We start from the raw sequence: 20,575 nt of genomic DNA on the forward strand, positions 1-20,575 counted from the left end.
GAGCGAATAACGTTACTACAACAAAACTTTGACGTTTAAAAGTTCTTTGAATTAGTTAAAAAGAAGAATAAAACCCCGGTGTAACATGTTTGATAAATGTATAGGACACAATTCAGAAAATGAGTAATTTTTTTGAAATCTGAAGCCTTGATTTGCCGACGAACGAGAGCTAATTTATATCCTCATCGATAAAGTTTCGCAAGTATTTTAATCTTTGATCATCGCACGGTCTGTAATTTTATGAAAAAGAAAAACCGGATCAGAGCAATATTCACATAATTCATTTGACATTAATTTGTATCCACCTTCTTTTTTTTTCACTGTAATTGCGGCATTGATTTTATCAACCCATTTGCTTTGTTGTACACTGTAATGTATAACTGCGTATCAAAGAATCGTCGTATTGGTAAATATTTCTGACAAATCAATTGCCGCTATTTATTTTACAGAATTATTCTCACATTGCGTGAAAAACGGGAATTGTGAAGAAGAAAAAAGAAAAAAAAAAATCGATATCCGAAACACGTCCAAAACATATTGAAATCGTTCAAAAAGTGTTTCTGTACTCAAATAAGGGCGTTTTGAGTCGATACTTTCATTTCGAAGCGAACGGATCGAACGGGAATTAAATATCGAAGTTGTACTCTGGTTGTTTGATAAAATTTGATAAACTTTTTTACATCCTCTAAAAGCGGGGATCTTTCCCCTCGGATTCCGTATTTTCCCGTTGTTTACAGTGACGCACGGTTTGACCTGGTTTTTGTGTATCAGCGCGTCACGGGCAAATTCGCGAGTCTCCTCGTCCGCGTTACGTAAAACGTTTCGTTTAGTTTCGTCTTCCCAGTCCTTTGCTGCTAGGTGACACGCGACGCGGACTCCGTGCCGAGTCTTACGCAACGTATCCGACATGAAGCAAATGAAAATCCAATTACGTCCAGCATACGGCTGGCAGACCGTAACCGGAGTTTCGTAAAACGTCAATTGCGCCAGTCGTTTCATTCTCACATCCCGCTTCTTTTTTCATCCTTTTCTTCTTAAATAATTCTATTCATCTTCTTTCTTCGCTCGCCGAATAAAAACTTGCGCGTTGTTCGACACCGATTTCAATTCCGTGGATAAAATTATGATTATTATTTTGCTTTTCTTTTTTTTTTCTTTTTTTTTCTTCTGCATCGTTGTCGAAATCAATTTTAAAACCTTTCGGCGTTTGAACGGAATGCGCGCAACGCAAAGAATTGAATCCAAAAACCGCGACTTATCGATAAAGTCGGTTGAACTTTTTTTTATTTAAACAAATTTAGTTTGAAAAAAAAGGAAAAAATGGGCACCAAATTTTCTCTGATCGAAACTTTCCTGCAGGCGTTTTTCTAGTTTTCCATTCAATTTTCTCTTTAAAATCAGAAGACAAATTCGGACGACTTTGCGCGTAGCTTCTTCGCGTCATTTATTAACGTGAATTTTTCATTTCTTTGGTTTGGAAAAATTTCGAAAATTTGATAAAATTATTATTATCGAAGACTCACCCTGGTCAGTTCCTGTCGTACTGGCTGAGGATTGCCGTCAATGGTAACGCAGGTACAAAGTGCGGAAAACGCTTCCTCGTATCTTCCGAGGCACGAGAGAGCCACGCCTCGTCTGTAATGACCCTGCAATTTAGATTATTCATCAGTAAATTGATTACGCGTATAAAATTATTCTAGAGTACAGCTATACAGCTTTACGACAAACAATGAATAAAATTTGTGCCAAACTCGATCGATCATTGATATCAAGTAGTTGTGATACGTTGATAATTGTCCAAGAATCTAAATTCGAAAATTTGGTGATTTCGAAAAATTAACGACGGAGCCAGGAATCGAACCTGGCGTCTAGAGATGACAAATTCGAACTCACCGGCGATGAGAGAAATTAACGACGACAGAGTCAGGCTCCGGTCAAGCATCTCTGGACGCCAGGTTCGATTCCTGGCTCCGTCGTTAATTTTTCGAAATCACCAAATTTTCGAATTTACATTGTTATCTTCTCGCAATTAATGATACGCACATCCGCATATCGTTTAACAGATGGCTTTGCCCGTCTTGCGTGGCTTCTCATTAGAAGTAAGAATTCAAATGTAAACATATCTCTAATCCACACGCTGCATTCTTTGACAGTGCTTGAAGAGACGAAATTCCTAATACGTTGATAATTTGTTTCGTTCATCGTCGAGCGTGAAGCGCTTGTAAAATTTGCGCGATCACGTGCGATGATCGAAGAGATGTTGAGATGATTAAAAAAAATTCGCAATTCGCTTTATCTCTTTATTAATATGACGTTACGTGAACGTCGTACTTTCGGCTGTGTGCACATTATGTGCAAATAAATATTCACTTCGGCGTTACACGTACGAGTATGCATATATACATGTATACCTATGAATGTGCGTAAATGGGGGATGGAATATAGGAATTGCGCCTATACGTATACACGTAATGCCAAAGTTGCACAACATCGCGCGATCATTGTAACTTGAATGTTTGCAACACATTTCAGGTGAAACACCGGCGTTGTTTGAGATTCTCGATTGCTGGCCGAAGGCATGTCAAAATAAACGATCTTGCGCCATATCGCGAGTATATACCAGTATGTATAGGTGTACGTAAGCAACCTTTACCCGACATCCACAGCTTTCCAATGCAATACTTTTGCTATGTATTACCAATATATACGCAATATTTGCAATAATATTACTGCGGTATATTTTTTTGTTTTTTCTCTTATTTTTAATTTCTTTTTCTCTTTTTCCTCTCCTTTCGAAAGAAACAGCCTAATCGTGGAAATTCGAAATTGGAAAGCTAGGAAATCGTTTACAGCGTACAAACGATGAGGTGTACGGTGTTTTTTTTTTTTTTTTTTCTTTATTTTTTTATTCTATTTGTAAAAAACGAAATTCATCGAATAGCGTATTGGAACAAACCGTAGCACAATGAATTTCCGTATTTTTTTTTTTTTTTTTTTTTATTCTCACGAAAATACGATAAATTATGAAAAAAAAAAATTCCACCCCAAGATCCTTACGAAATTTCAAAGGTTCCCCACTTTCTTACTGTTATTACATCGGCATTCGAACGAATAATTTTCATCGTCCGTTCGGAATATCGTTTTCCGAGATGAGTTATTTTCGCACACAGCGTTTATATTTATACGAACAATCGCTGCAGGCACAAAGGCATCTTGGGGAACGTGAGATGAATGAAAGTAAATCTAATTACATACCGGTGTGTATAATTACCTTTCCCCAATCAGGTCTGAGTCTAACCGCGTGATCGGCATCGGTCAGCGATGCTTGCGGCCTGTTCAGCAAATGCAGGGCGTGGGCTCGGTTGCTGAGATGTAACGGGCTGTCTGGGGCTGGAAACGGAAATTGAAAAAAAAAAAAACATCGTAAATATTGCAAATTATGACAATAAAGGTTATCAACGACAGGCTTTTAATTATTATTTATAACAATTACGAAAGATTGGAATAATAATTTACTTTTTATCAATTTTATAGTAACTTTGAAGGAATTATGATTTCAAAATATGAACATCTCTTGTTTTATTACGATTTAACGAGTATCGTGTTTTTTTTTTTTTTTTTCTTTATCTCTTCAACACGAATGTTTTCACAAACGTTGCTAACTTTAACGCGACGAATGCAACGAATCACGATATTTCGTGAGCATTTTCCAAGAGCGAAACCATACGTGCGCCTGAGGCAGGCAACCGGAGTTACACATCACACAACTAGGTTGAGCGACACTCCGTTGACTCAATGAATAACTGAATTCGTTGACGGTCCTATTCTTAATTGCGTCATATTAGTTGATAGTTCGAATTCAATTTTTCATTATTTTACAAATCTTCTGATATCTTTTATTCAAGTTATTATCACAAATAATGCTTGACGTTTGGAATGGGATACGGTGTTCAAACTAAACATTAGCTGTAATTCCGGTTGCCCGTTTCAGGCGCACGGATCGTTCCGCCGTTGAGAAAACTCACGATGTATCGAAAACACCGCGTTTTTCGAATTTCGACACGGACTAGAGTGGAAAATTTCGATCTTGACCAAAAAATAAAATCACCTCAAGAAGAACATTTTTGGTTAATATTTGCGGCTTGAGAAAACGGCTTTAAATTTGTGAATTTTCGTAATACAGTCGAATATTCCTGAATATAGTAAGGAAAACAAGAAAAGTCAATACTGCTGTATTTTTTTTCAACAGATAGCTCCGGGAAAGTAAAATAGGAATTTGACTGGTCTACCCCCTCAATTTGCCCCGAAATGGGCAAATATGGCTACATTAGTGTTTTTGCATATTTTCCTGAATGTGCGAGAAAGGATTTTAATAGAGGATGGACCTAAGCTCAAAAAAAAAATATATATATATTTTTTTGATGGATTTTATCTGTATAAATGACATCGGTGTAAGTTTTGATGACGGGTATGTCAATCTTACGTTCGCTTACTCCTAACCAAATCCTAATAGAAATTCGAAACACAAATTGGGAATCATGATTATAAATTTTTGACACAATTAACGAGCGTATAATAGAAAATAACGAATCGGGGAACTAACGATAAAATAAATATGCACACATAAAGTTGATTAATTTACATGTGAACGTGATTTAACTAACTGCACGTGTATTGTGTGCCTATTATTGTACATGTATTTATACTATTTGCAATTTATGGATACATGTATAACGTATTTATGCAGAGTCTGCGGCGTCTGTCTTATGTACGTATTTATTATACTGTCTATTATTATGCCGCAATCGCGTCGTTATATAAAACGCCACCGAGGTATTGTATGTAATTATAATCAGGAGCACGCGAATATTGCAACGTGTCGATATTTATATAGAGCGTTACCTAAATCTTTAATTATAAGCTGGGTTAATTGAGTTCAGCAGAAATGTTGGAAACACGTTTTTGGGGTAACACGCACAGCATTAAAATAATTCAGTCTTTCGATTATATCGGTCTGTGCTCGAATTACGATTTATATAAGAATTCGACATGTTGGAAAATCTGTATTGTGTGATATCGTGTAATTGATGCTGACTTTGGATGAAAAAAAAAAAAAACAAAAAAGAAACGTTTCTACGAAACACGATCACAGTTCTTTTACAACTGTGCATAGTTAAAGGTATCCAAATTTTTACGAACGAAGAAAAATTATATCAATTCATGGAATATGTGTGGAATGTGGCGATGATTGTTTCTTTACGCTTACATATCGCTCGACGCGTTCAATCGGAATTCTATAATGATGTTTGATAGTGTATTGTGTAAAAAAGAGGGAAACTCTGTCCTTTCGAATCGAGCGTAAGTTTGCAATACGAGTCGTGGGTGAGTCGAAGACAAATATTGCATGTAACATGCGAGGCGAAAAGATCGAGTTTGCCTCCTTGTTGCGAACGATTCTTTATATAACAAGAGTATGATACGCAGTTTTCACAAAGCACCAAATTGAGGTTAGGGTCGCGTAATGTCATATTTGGTAGCGACAGCGCATGCACGCGGTGCAGAAAATACCACTTTTAACTCCTAGGACTTAAAAGTGGTCTTTTCCGTACTCCGCGCATGTGCATTCGCAAACTCACTCCACCGTCAAAGGAACATGCGTAAAAAAACGCGTAATAAAACATGCACGAGTTGTGTAAAAATAAATTTTCTCACAGTCCACCTTTAATTGTTCAATACTGCCATGCGCATTGTGTTTGTCCGTTCCCCGTGACGGTGAGTGACCGTCAAACCGACAGATCGACGACGTCGGAATTATAACTGATTATACGTGTATATATATATATATATATATACATACTCGCACGGTGTTTTAAAAGGCAACGAACTCGATGGAAACGGTCGGCGAATGTCGAGGCCGAGATCTCGCGATCTGCGGAGATCGGTCCGATAGCCGCGCGGACAATTAACCGTGAAATCATGCCGTTGTCCAGTCATCCATGATTGCCAGGCTTGATACAAAGAGAGGCAACGATGGGGTACGTAATCGAAAAAATGTCCGTTTCGCAAAAACTCAAATGCCTAACTATTATCCATAATATATGCCATAAGATCGGCACACTATTGCGGAAAAAAACTAACGAAATTAACTAACAATTTCACCTGAAATCTTAAGATATAAAAATAATATATGATGACTCAAACCTTGATATATAAAGGTATAAATAATTTGTTCGAACGAATTTCACTGATACCGGTATGTATTACCATTCTCTTTGCTTACGCTCACTCACACGACGCTACATATTTTCTCATAACTATAATATCGCGATAATTCGATGCTGTTGTAAGGATAAATTGACGTTGAGGGTTTGTTCGGCTGAAGAAATGTTGTATATCAGAAGATGTCGCGTAACTTTCAAAAATAATTAAATTAAACCACGGTATCGAATTTTCTAATCTTATTAACTCCGACAACATTCAAACCGTTGTTACCAATCTATCGGTGTGATGGAAAAAAAAAACAATACATTTCTCAACGCGGCGTCGTCGTTTCGTTGTCTTGCCTTGCACACGATTAGGTGTCCGTGATTCACGACGCATGCTGCGCATCCGATGCGATGATCAGAGCCGATGCAGTTGACGGTAGTAGGAAAGCGCCGGCGCGGTGCGACATGCGCCGAAGCGAGCCGCGCAGGCGAGAACAGCGCATCCTGGCATTGTGCAGCGGCGCAATGTCATTGCCTTCTCGGCGAGAAGCCCACGGCTAAACGGACGGACGTATAACGTCAGCTCTTTCTCTCCGAGATCATGGGTATGGCGGCTTCAATCCTGTACGAATGTACATGATAATTTGCAGCTTTTCTTTTTCAGTGTCTCCAGCGCTCATAATTATTATTCTTAACATCTCTTTACTCAACTTTTGATTAGTATTATTTTATCCTGTTGATATTTCGCTATTTGTTCTGTTATTTTGATTTAGATTTTGTTATTCCTCTATCGTCATTAAAATAAATTAGTTTTAGGTTATTGTTGGTTTTTTTTAATTTATGCGTGTGGCCCTCGGCCAGTTACACTCCAGGATCAAATAAATATACTTTCTCTCTCTCTCTCTCTCTCTATTTCTCATTCTTTGAGAACTCCTTCGTCTGCAGCATAACGCAGCAAGTAGCACGCTCGGTTAGGTTAAAATTGCATAAAATGTACGGCAGTGACATTAACCTAGGGAAAAACTGAACGCGTTTTCTTCAAACACGTACCGATGGATTTTTTCACCTCCCGAAATCGTTTCCATTAATCCTCCGTCGGTCGTGTGGTTTTTTTTTTTTTATCAACGTTACGGGCCAACACGAACGACTTAGTCCTGGGCTCTTTTTGTCCCACTTAGAGCTTTTCAAAAATTATCAAAAAATTCAGGTAATCAGTTTCATCTATATACTTGATACTCCAATACTTTGCATTGCGAAATTTTTAATCAGTAAATTAGTAGAAATTGTTATGGAATGAAAAATTTTCGAGAACAACGATAAGGGCAAAAGTCAGGGTGGACGATATCTTTCACTTTGACCAGCGGAGGGTTAATTCGCGGGAACGAACCGCCGTGTGCTTTTGTTGTTATTTATTTTCCCTTGTCTAGAAATTTTCTACAAAAGAATTCTGCAGGAAAAAACGCTAGGGATGCTGAGCTTGTCAGAAAATGACCTGCAAGCTTTCAAGATTCTCGGTTCAGGAATCACGACTGTTAAACCGATGTTCCAACGTCTTTATATTCACCTTCGCAGAATTGTTACTGTTTATTTTTCTTTTATTTTTTTCTTTCTTTTCTCTCTCCTTTTTCGTTCATCTTGCTGGAGAATTGTTTTTTTTTACTCCTCGTTAAATACACGTATCCTGTACATCCGACAGTTTTCCACCCAATTTTCATGCACACAGTTGGGAGATATTTTTCTTTTCTCTTTTCTGTCTTATTCATGAAAATTACAATTCATTGTTCACCCGTTACAGGCGAATACAATAAACGAATACTCAGGGAATGGAACACGAAGTAAGCCTCACGTTATACGAAAGAAAATCCAAACTGTTTCAAATATCTTCTGTAACAATAAAAGGGAGAGTTATAGACGAAAATGCGACACGTTTATACCGTCCGGTTACACACGAGGAAAACAAAACAATGAGAATAACTGAATGATCAAGATACAAGGAAAAGAACAAATAAAATAGAATCCACCAAACTGATTTCATTGCACAATTTCGGTGCGGATGTATATACATATATATGCATATACATATACGTTAACATACAGTGCGTCAGGCATCTGGTTGAAAAAGAAAACAATTCTCACTTGCGCAAAAAGATTCGGCAACCGATAAGTATATACGCTGTTATATGTATGTATATAATGTACCATGTTATATGCTACGCATACGTACATATTCCTATGTGAAAACACTATTTGCAGAGACCAATTACGAAACTCGAGACACCTACGCGTACGAAGACTTATTTATCCGCGTTGATCGTGCGACAGAGACCGAAGAAAAATTGGTTGCAATTTTTTTGTTTTTTTTTTTCAAGAGTTTTATTCGATTTGATCGTTTTCTTACGTTTTTTCTCTGTTGATCCTTTGTGTTGCGGTTGAGACAAACACACATACACCCGCAAGTTTTTTTCGACTCGACTGTTTTTAAGTTAATCTTTTGAAATTAATCAATCATTACACGACAATCATAATCAGTTGTTAAAATAAACGTAGTTCGAGGTTTGAAACAGTGAAATATTTTTCAATATCAGGTAAAAAATATTGATTCAACTTTTACGGTATTGCATGACACAGATACTCAGTAAGTAAGACGATGATAGTAACTGATACTTTAATCGCGTAAGCTGACATTGTTAAAGGAGTAAAAAAACAAAAACCAATTGTGAGGAAAAATAATCGATTATACCGGATTAATCGGGAAAAAAGAATGGATCTGATTCGATTATTTTTGGTCATTCCTTAATTATAGGAAAGGCGATCCGGCGTCTGCGGTGCATCGCGGAGGAATCGCAGGAGATAGAAATTCTCTATTTACTCTATTAGCGACTAGGTGAGCGACCTTTACGTAACGTTCGCGGCCTCTTCGCCGTGACGCCTGACTTACATACAGCGTGTCTACTCTGTTTATAGATCCCTATTATACATATACGCACGTTAAATTCGTCTGCTATGTGTGCCGGTGCATCGTTGTACAAACGTCACGATCCATGGATCGATGGATAAAAGCGAGAGATAATTGGGAAGAAGAACGAATACGCGATTGTAATAAACCTCGATGAATTGTCCGTGAAGAAAGTAAACGAGATCGCGTTACATACTTTATAAGAACAGTCTGTATATTTTTTTTTTTTTATTTCTCTCTCTCTCTCTCTCTCTCTCTCTCTCTCTTCATCCACTTATCTTTCCTTCAATTTCACACCCGCCGCTAATTTTATACCCACTGCGTTTCGACGTATAAAAAAGCTCGAAGCTTGTGTTATCAATGCCGACAATTTATGTAGGACTAACTCTTCGCGTGTAAAGCGTATACGTGTAACGTTATACTTGCGTAAAAAAATCTGTATCACACGTACGCACGATGTGTCGAGCGATGGTGTGTTTCAAAGAATTTTCGTTAGGACATCGATGCCTATGTGTGTGCGTACAATGTGACGCGTGGGTGTTTGTTCGTTTGCTAAAGCGAAATAACATGTTTTTCCGCAGTTCTACATCCTGTGCATGTGATAAAAATGTATTGAAGATAAAGTAGAAAAAAAGAAAAGAGCACACAATTTAAACAATTTTCAACGCGTCATCATCACCGTGGCGTTACGTTAGATCGTTTTTTGTTACAAATAAATCGTTGTGCATAACGTATCGCGTATGTAGATGTATGCTACAAGTGGCGGAGATATTCTCTTGCTAGCGTACGTAAATGCGCACAAACTGCAATTGAACTTTATCGCACATGATTTCATACAATGTAAAAGCATTGCAAAGGCCGGGGGAGATAATTTATTGCCGGAATGATCGAGTGTAACGTTTCTAGTTTCAACAGAACGTTCGTGCATACGTTATATACATAATTTAAACACGGTTTGTAAAATTAAGAAGTAGAATAAACAAACAAACAAAAAATAAATAAATACTTTCGAAACAATCAAATCCTACTGTAAATATTTTCGACGTTTTGATTTGCTATCGTTTATTTTCTTTTTTTCATACACCACCGATTCGTTTTGTTTGTCATTTTTTTTTTTCATAGATATTCTACCTCCGTTGTAATTTATTGGATGATTTATAAGTTATATTATTTACAAATTTAAATAGAGTTGCCCCGCTTAAGCAACAATTGTACGAAGATTCAGACTTTTCGAAAATCACTCGATGCACTCGGTTACATTATACACGATATTTTTGTATGTAAACGATCTAGGAGAATTTTCTCGACTTTCTATTCGATCTTCGTTATTATATACATAAATATAAATCAGGCTGAAGTTAGTAACGTTGACGCAACGAAACCTGAGGCTAACAAAATCATCCTTATACGGACAATTTAAAAATAACTTTGAACGAGTTGACTTTACAGAATTAAATTACACTTTTGTTTGCAGTGGTTTACCGAATCTCGGACAACATCCATCGTTACCTCATTCTCGTAAATATAATAAATTCATTATTAATACGTGGATGAACAAAGAGTGCAGCGGAGATATCTGCACTCATATCTGCTTTTGCGTCTCGCGATGACTTTGACAAGAGCCCAGCTTACGCAACGATATGCTTGCGACTCTTCCCTTCCTTTACCAAGTCAATCAACACCGATTGTGAGGGAAATTTTGAGTTCCGGTTACCGCTCGGTCCTTAATTATTTACATTTTCTCCCACAATGGAAAAATATAGTTCTAGGTGAAAAATGAAAATTAGTTTTATAGCCCTTACCGGAAAGTCTAGCATCCGTTATATTTTTTTTATATTATACGTATACGCCCGTTTTTGGAACACGTGGGAACAACTTTTTCAAGGCATTACCTAAGCGCTTGCGCATCTACGACGCGTAAGGTGAAACTTTGAATCCTGCTTATCTGCATCATTTACGATACGTATAGTTGACACACGTATCTGTATCCGTGTTAAATGCAAATTCGTTTCAAGCGTGTGAGTACAATGGCAGCTCCGTGATAATACGCGTGAGTATTGTGCTTGCATATATAATATAAATGTCGATAAACGGGTAGATTATACAAGCTGTAAGCCTCCGACGTTGCATAGCGTACGTTATACGGTGATACATAGATATGTACGTACATTGTGCATTGGGCAATAATAATATATATATACATGTTGCGGATCACGGGTGCGGCAGTGCAAAATCGCAGGTGTAATTGTCTGGCTTTTGAACACCTGCAACAGTCGGGATTATTGCAATTATTGTACAAATTGATAGTGATAATCGAATTGTGAAATTGGAGATTAATTTTGAGTAGGTAGGCACGTACAGATGGAATGCATGGAAACAAATTGCGAGAAGATGCGTTGGAGAAAATTATATTTCACTTTCTGATCAAAGCAGCAGTGAAAAGGCAGTAATGATATAGGGATTGAAATGAAGCTGCAAGGCTTCGAGTGCCAAATACTGTGGAATCATTGAAGGGAAAAAACAAAATCATCACAGAACCCAGATGGATCGTATTGAAATATCTCGAGACGTTATCGATCAGTTTCCTTGGTTTTTATTTTATATATATGTATATTTTTTTTCTTTTTTTCTTCAAACACGCAAGGTACATTACATTGGCGCCGCGTTACGTAACGGTGAGACTTTTAACCAGTCTCCATCGAATTATCACTCAACTTTTAACATTACTCCATACACACTTGTAATCTATTTACATGTGTGTAATATCGTATAATATATGGGAAAGGTTTGTCTCGATCAGGAGCCTTAGGCGTGGAACCAGTGTGTCGAATAACGCAAATGTCAAAGTCAACCGTACAAGGTCCCGTTTGTCTACTTTCGCATGCGTATCTATCAGAGATATATTTCAACCTTTGTATGAATAAAAAAAATTCTTTGACTTGCGGTTAAACTTGTGACCTAATTATGTCGGGGTGTTGATTTCCAATCGTTTAACAATTATTTCTTACGCGATAAATGTTATTTTTCATACTAATTTTATATATATATATATGTATATAGAGAGTATATTTTTCATGAAATGATAACGAGATCTTTTTTTGTGGAGCGTTCGACTTGCTACAGAAATACGTTCTGGTCTTATCGGTACACCAATGCGTTGACGAGTTATAAAATTCCTAAGTTTAGAACAAATTTTCTTCCATGTTAGTTAAATGGAAAATGGAAATTTGCGACGAGACGCCTACAAATATTAATATTAAAAGCTTAAACTTGGACAGCAAATTTTTGTCGTCATATCGAAGAATACTTTCGACTTAAATTTTGAAACAAGAATAGTTGAATTTTTTTTTTTGCTTTTTCTATTCTGCGACAAGGCTCGGATATTATTCTTACAACTGTATAATTATAATGAACAGGATTGCTTTCTTGGAAATGAATAATTAATTTATAATTATAGTCGATTATCTGAGTCGTGATAGAAAATTTTCAAACTTCACATTCACGCGTATTACGCATAGTTTAAGAATGACAATTTTATCGAATTATACAATGGTAGGATATTAATATGATTTAAGCTGAAGATTCGTCAGATTTCAATTTATTCTAATCGTAAGCCACGTGTTTTCGACTCTTTTTTCCACTCAAGTGAAAATTTGGATATTAGTGTAGGTATGGATGTGAATTAACCGTGATACGAGAATTTGAATGAAAAACGAAGACGATGAATACTTGCAAGCGATAAACCTGGATATAAAAATAAATTCAATTGTGAAACCGTTTGTATTGCATGTTGTTAATATTTGATTGTAAAATCGACCGTGATCGCAATCCATTGATTTATGCTTACTACATCATTGAGCCTGAAACTACGCACATACGTGTCGTTGTGGTTTCCTTATTTTTTTACTTTAATTTTTTTTTCTCACAAAAAAAATTGACCCCATGACGAAAACTATGAAAATGTTTGAATCTGATTACAATTTCATCACACGTGTACATGTATAATACAATTTAATTGCGCTGTTGAGTTTCGAATCGAGGAGAGGAAGTATTTAACCGTCCAGCTGGCACAACGGTCGAGGCTATCCGTATCTGAATAACTGGGTGATAAAGAGTACCGCAGAATTCACGGTAAGCGCGTTGCGTGTAGATATTACACGAGCTTTGGGAAAAAATTAGTGGGTACGAAAGAAAGAAAGGAAGAGAAAAAAAGGTCGAAAAATGGCGGTTACAGACATTCCTGGGTCAATCGCTCTTCGGCAAGCTCGGATAAATAAACCGGTAAAATCGGTAAATCCTTAGCTCGGAGCGAGAGACGCGGCGGCGTGAGGAGAGGGGAGAGAGAGAAAGAGAGAGAGAGAGAGAGAGAATTGTACGACTGGCACGATTCACGGTCAAGTACCCGAGCGAGCCGTGAACCATGAAGCGAGTAGAGGAACTTCCGGCCGCTTGCACAGGCTCTTTCCTTTTTGAGTCCAGTAAATAAGCAGGAAAGTTAATAATACTTTTCAGGTACGAATCCGGAAACTTGATCCAAGGGTTATGAGACGACGCTGAATCGAATGGTGATGGTAATTTTGCAATCAACCCTCGAGATTTTTATAAAAAAAAAAGATTCAAGCCGTTCAATTCGGAACCTGACAACTTTATCAAAAAAACATGTCAAACAAAAGTTTTTTGGGACAAAAAAAATAATAACGTAAAAAAGTGTCCTATGCGACAGCTTCGTGTCTTGAAAAATAAGGACGAAAAAACCTTTCGAATTTTCGATTTTTCATAATAAAAAAGAGTAGAATAACGTTCGATCCAATTTCTTGAGGTACGTACCTAAGCGTAATCCGGTCGAATTTATCTCTCGATGTCATTTTCCGAGGCAATCGAATAAGCTGATTTTGCATTCCAAATTTCGCTGGAATGTTTTCTTATTTTTAGACGGTCTGATTCGGAAGAGTGACAGTGCGCAGGGGGATTATTTAAAAATTCGGGTTATTACCAATTGGCGAAACCTCGAGCCGACGAATACGTGGAGTCGTGATTTGCATTGTCTCCTTGTGTCAGTGCTCAGTTTATTTTTTAATGCCCGCCGTTCGGGTCGACGACTTTGCGATTGCTGACACACTTCAGCCAATTTCACACGTATCCACTTTGTCGACTCTCCGATTTTTCGAGCCAAATCCTCTGCTGCTTGTGATAAAAAAAATTCCGCTTCTAATTGAAATATGTGTATGTATATGTATATTGTAAATGGTCGTCCGTCTCGAGATGTAATGTGTGTATTATATAACAGCAGAAAATCCTATATTTAATGGAATGGAAATGAAAAATCTATTTAGATTGAACAATCTTGCTTACGTATGAGTTAAAGATATTTGAATGGAGATTGATAATATCTGACTTGACCTAACATAAACCTAAATCTAAACCTATGCCTTACGATGTCTTATGCGCCATTTTTTGGCCCGATTTATAAGACCCATATTCAGGACGCAAAAATATTCCCTAAGGGTCAGAACGCGACGCATAAAGCATCATTTAGATGTCTTTTTGACGATTTTCAGTTTTGCGCTGTCTGGGAACTTGACCTAACCTCTAACTTGTCCTACCAACTTGGCTTACAAATATCGTTGTATCTCCAAAATTATCGGTCCGATTGTAACGAAATATAGCTTAAAATCTATCCGGACGTTGCAGATATCTGTAGAAGAAAAATTTATCAAAATCGGTTCAGCGGTTCTGGAATTATGAGGAAGACTTTGAGTTTTACTTACGTAGAGTTACTTGGCATTCCTTCTCATCCCTACCCGAATTTTCTGAATCACCGATGCGTAATTTCTGTTCCGCGTACATGAATTGCGAAAAATAAAATACAAAACTTCCGAAAAAGTTTACAAATATCCGAGACTATCGTGCGCTGACACGGTAGCAAAAAAAAAATTTGAAATCAACTATTTTAAGGAATGTATAATTGCGTTATATAATCGCGTAATAATATACACGCAATATGGAAATGCCGATCCATTTTCTACTTATATTTTTGATCTCTCCGTCCGATCGGGAATTCAATGAATGTACGATACGAGTATATAATATCTCAATCCTTCGCATATCGACAAAAATCGCACTGCTTACATGTAAATATATGTATATATGGTATACGCTTTACGTCTGTAGGAATTAACTTCACGTCACGTAGGGAACAGTTATGTAATATGAATAATAAATTGTTGTTGTAGATATAACTGGGGAAAAACATGTAGTTGCACACATATATATATTACATTATCGTCTTTGATACGTGCGGTTTATTTATTACTCCGCAAGGCGCGGAATCTACGTTTCATTTAATTCCTGACAATGCCGTAACTATTTATACAAATCATGCACCATCATCATTAATGCCGTTCTTTTTATTCATCCTTTGTATTCAATTCATCCGTACATTCGTCGTACGGTATGCGACACATATTCGTGAGCTGCACTTGTACGCAAAGCATCGTACTTGGATGCTTTCCGGTCACTTGAGCCGGGATTGGCTACGTTAACAAACTCGATTATTGCGTATGCATAGCTGGTTTAATTGGCATTGCATTTAGTGTAATTTGTAACCAACGTTCGAAGAGCTCGTCTCACTCGGCACACATTGTACATTGAATTCCAGACTCCATTATATCTTTAGATACATTTCGCGCATCGGTAAGTAGACGAATGAATCGGGAAACTTGCGATAGCGATTATCGACAATATAGCAATCCTTGCTTATTATACGACCGATTTTTTCTGATTGTCTTAAAGTTTTTTTTTTTTTTTTTTCATTCTGATTTCTTATCAATTTCTTCTCCTCGATTCTTCTTTATTCGTTTCTTTATTCCTCTTTGTTGTGTTTACACAGTAAAAATAGTAGTGCCTGTGTGCTCATAAAGACGACGAAAACGAAATACACTGTATTTTTTAAAATTATTTTCATCGATTCTGATAATAATTACAAACCTGGATTTCTGTAAATCTGTCGAGAAAAATTTTATTGAAATGATTAAGTTAACTGCCTCGTGTATTCATTTGTTTATATATATATTTACCTATCTCATACAAAATTGAACAATCACATGTAAATCTCCACTATTATATATATATATGTAGATTCTATACGCTGAAAAATGCCCTTTCGTCGTCATGAAATTTCGAAAAATCGCCTGACAATAACGCCTCTGCACGTGGATCTGATTGTTATAAATATTTCTGCACTACCGCCAGGCGAACGCCGCGTGTTTGCGGTTACAACTCGAGCATAACGATAGAGCAGATTGAGCATGCGGAGTGCATCATCGATACGTCGTCACGTCGTCATTCGGTTATACGTGCATGCTGCATCGTTTACACGGCGTCGCGTCTCGCGGTCGTCCGCCTTTATGTAACGGATTTTATTACGCAATTGCGAGAAGGCGAGTTAAACTGCGCAGAGAAGAAGTGCACCGAAGTTCGTTAGACGTAATTTATACGGAGGAAGAAGAGGATGATAGTTTTCTAGCCGTATCCCAATTTTTCATCGTTACACACTTTGCAGCTACATTTGATATACTCGTGAATAATTTTTTAGAAGACATTTTTTTGCCGTTTTTACAATTTGACAAAAGTTATAGCTTAATACGTATCTACGGTAATGATCGTTAATGACTTTCCTCTTTCGGCTAACTTCATTTCGGTCCGAAATTATGTGACAAATAATGGCGACGCAGTCAACGCGAGTGATTGGACGTTGTCACATAATTCGAATGGAGTCGAACGTGCGTTTCAATTTTTTTAATTAATGCCTTTCCTTTACGGCTAACTTGTTCTCTGTCCGGAACAAAACGGGAGTTCTATACGAATTACGTGACAATGACCGACGATGCGGTCAACGCGAGTGATTGAGCGTCATTGACACGTAATTCGTATAGAATCGAAACTCGCGTTTTGTTTTCGACCGAAAACAAGTTTGCCGTAAAGGAGAGGGATTCGTGAACATTATTTGTACAATACGACGAATTGAAAAGGACAAATTTACGACGTCTTCCGTGCCAAGATGCGCGTAATATCTTTCGCACATCGAAGTTCGATCGTATCGCAGCTATCAAATTGGAAAAATTGATAACTGTTCTTACAAGAGAGGAGGAACAAACACGACATAATTATTTCAAAACGCTGCGTCACGCAGACGTAACTTGTGCAAGTTTTTTCGTTCGCGCTGTCCAGTTTTAAGGGTGAACTTACAATTAGCGGGGAAACGACGGATACTTGTTGGGTAACTCGATAGGATAGGCAGAGTTTATACCTACGTGAGCTCTGCGCGTTGGCTGATCTCTCTCCACGCGCAGTGTCAACGTAACCGGCATTTATATAAATCTATTGTTACGCAACGGGTCGTATGGCGGCGCTGCGCTGCGTAGCTCGAAAAACCGTAACGCAGAGCGACGCTGATCGGAGACGCGCGACTTCGGTACACGTGCTGGCATTATTTTCATTTTTATCGCCGCCACGCGCGACGCTGCACACAGCCTATCTTACACGTACACCTACACGAGAAACGCTTACATTCGGATACCCAGAGATATATATATATATATATATAGAGAGAGAGAGAGAGAGAGAGAGAGATCTACATATATGTGTAAAACTTTGAAACTTTGTTTTCAAATTGAAATAACATATGTATTGGGATGGTCCTTATTTAGGATGTTGATTTTTTTTTGTGCGTCACACCCCCAAATCAACTTCGAGCAATTCAAATATACGTAATTTCTTAATTTTTTTTCAGATTTTTGTATCAACTCTAACCCGTGTCTGCAAGAGGGTGGAATTCTCGATTTAAAACAGACGTGTTTCGTATACGGAATCTTGGCATATATTTTATTTTAAGAGTAATAGCGGTGAAAAAAATCTGTAACTGCGAGGTTTCAGTGGACATTAGTGCTACTATTTGAGAAAAAATTCACATCATCGTACCCCGTGCAATCTTGACAAATTGCACACCCTCGAAGTCTGACTTTCTTCCGTTTAGGTGAGGTGCAATTTGTCTAGATTACCTGGTACGATGATGCAGATTTTAATGTCCACTAAAACCTCGCGGTAACAAATTTTTTTTAACATTATTACTCTTACTCTAAAATATATGCTGTTTTCGAAAGATGTGTATTTTAAATAGAGAAATCCATCTTGTTGGTAGCACGGATTAGAGTTGAGATAAAGATGTGAAAAAATTTCGGAATTGTTCATGAATAATGTAAAGTTGATTTGGGCGAGGGTGGCCCGAAAAAAATTTGTCACCACCCTAAATATATGTACACGATACTTGGTTGGCAAATGTTCGTTGATAATATCGCAAAACCGAGTAAACAGAACTTTTTGGCAATCATGAACTCGGGTTTTTTTTTTTTTTTATCTGTTGCACGTGACAAAGTTCTCGAAAATGTTTTATCGCATGGAAATTTTTCACCGATTTATTCTCTACATTATTCCATCGAAACTTTTGACCTGAAATACGAATCGTACGATCCGATCAACTAGTTTAGCCATAATGACATGAATTATTTTTCTCTGTACAATTCTTGCCAGTATTTATTATACCTGACACAATAGAAGTTAAACTTTCGGTTATCTTGATTATATAGTTTATTATTTATTTCTTTTCCCGGTGAGTTTAAGGCTGTTTCGAGTGTCTTACGTACCGAACAAAGACACGGTTTAGGGTTGACGAAAATTTGCAAAACAATGAACCGGACAAGCGTTACTCCTTAATTTCGTATCTGACATAGAAAAGGGGTGGAAAATAAATGACGGAACAATGAAAATAGGAGAATCTGACTTTTCGTATTTATATTTAGGCGTTTGTACGCGGCGAGGGAAAATTCTGTGTTCCATTGACCACATTATTTCAGTGACGAGGACCGATTCTTTTGAACTTGACGGTCTGAACCTCATTCCGGGGATTCCGAACCGACTTACCGAGCGAGTCTGGGCTAGGCCAAACAACTCCGTCAAGTTTGAATCATTCTCTCGTTTTACTGAACACACGTGTCGCTCAATTCGTACGAGAGTGTTACTTTCCGTATCATCATTCAAGAAACGAGAAGCGAATTAAAAATTTAATCGGTAGGCTCAATGAAATTGTGTCTAGCTGGAACTGTAACAGGAATAACTATGATAACTTGAACGTGAATTGATTTCTCACTTAAGCTCTAATAGTGAAAAAAAAAGACGATTAATCGGTGTACGCAGAAAAAAGCGTTGGTGTTCGTTATTTCTATATACCGTTGATCTGTATCTTATGATAGAAAAGTATACTTTTCCACCTCCGTAGAAAAGAATAATCAGTTTTATTATATAAATAATTTAGGTACTAAAAAAGTTAGTCATCCGGCAAGTAATGCCAGGTATATTGTCTGACAATTTATTTATTTATCTATTTTTTTATTGAAAACAGAATTTTTCCAGAATTGAAGAATCGACACAACCATGATTAAAAAAATAAATTGAATAAATAACAATAAAAAACGAAAAATGCAGAGAAAGAAAATTCGTGTAAAATTCAACAATAATTTACCAAAGTTGGCGGAGAAAAGGAGAAAAGAGAGATGAAAAAAAAAAGAAAGAAATAAAGAAATGCCTGCGAGGGATGATCCGTATCGGGTTTAACGTATCACGGTTCGCCAGTGTGTTTTAACCGTCACAAATAAATCTGTGAGTCCGAGGTTACGTGCCGCAGTTGAAAGAAGTCTCGGCAGGTGGCGACATGCAGCCGGCGCGGTGGGATCAAAGTTTACATAACAGAGTTTGACAGAAGGCGAGCACGTGACTTAATGTTATCTTATCTAACCGAATAAATTCTCACGATTTCACTGTTATCTTTGAACCTTTATATAACCGCGAGCATCAATTGCGATCGCTTCTCGTCTCTTTGTGTATTTGTTATTCCATGCATGCATGTATGTGTGTATATATATATATATATATATATATATATGTAATAAAAAGAGAAAAAAAAAATAAATAAATAAAAATCAACCTCACCTTTCACGTATGAAATCGAAATTTGATTTCAAAGTCTCCCGATCAGTTTCATTGTTTTGAAAATTTCTCACAGTTTCGATCTGTTTGATAAAAAAATTCGCTCCGTTACCCGAGTTATGTCATCTGCCACGATATGATCTGTCGAAAGATCACGTGGAAAGAATTCTTTATACACATTTATATCCATGTATTATCAACCGTAATTCGCTGATAATTATCCGTTTCTATTTAAGTGACGTTACTGCGTTAGGTACTTTGGAAAACACATGTTTTGTTCTTAGCCAAATTTCGAGGCCCGTTATACACAGGGTTATAATTTTATCAAACAAACAGGCTGAACACGCGTGTAGGTAAGTTATACCTAAAAACT

At 37.2% G+C, this 20,575-nt stretch overlaps 1 protein-coding gene across 1 annotated transcript in view; it reads right to left on the bottom strand.

Annotated features, from left to right (window-relative positions):
• Positions 1-20,575, bottom strand: part of LOC124176994 (LON peptidase N-terminal domain and RING finger protein 3) — a 46,090-nt gene that overhangs the window by 8,952 nt on the left and 16,563 nt on the right. The window contains exons 2-3 of the mRNA XM_046558976.1: positions 3,272-3,390; positions 1,524-1,646 (exon numbers count right to left, since the gene is read on the bottom strand). Coding sequence (XP_046414932.1) covers positions 1,524-1,646; positions 3,272-3,390 — 242 coding nt within the window. The remainder of the gene's footprint in view (positions 1-1,523; positions 1,647-3,271; positions 3,391-20,575) is intronic.

Source organism: Neodiprion fabricii, chromosome 2 (genome assembly GCF_021155785.1).
Source record: "Neodiprion fabricii isolate iyNeoFabr1 chromosome 2, iyNeoFabr1.1, whole genome shotgun sequence".
NCBI classification, from domain to species: domain Eukaryota; kingdom Metazoa; phylum Arthropoda; class Insecta; order Hymenoptera; family Diprionidae; genus Neodiprion; species Neodiprion fabricii.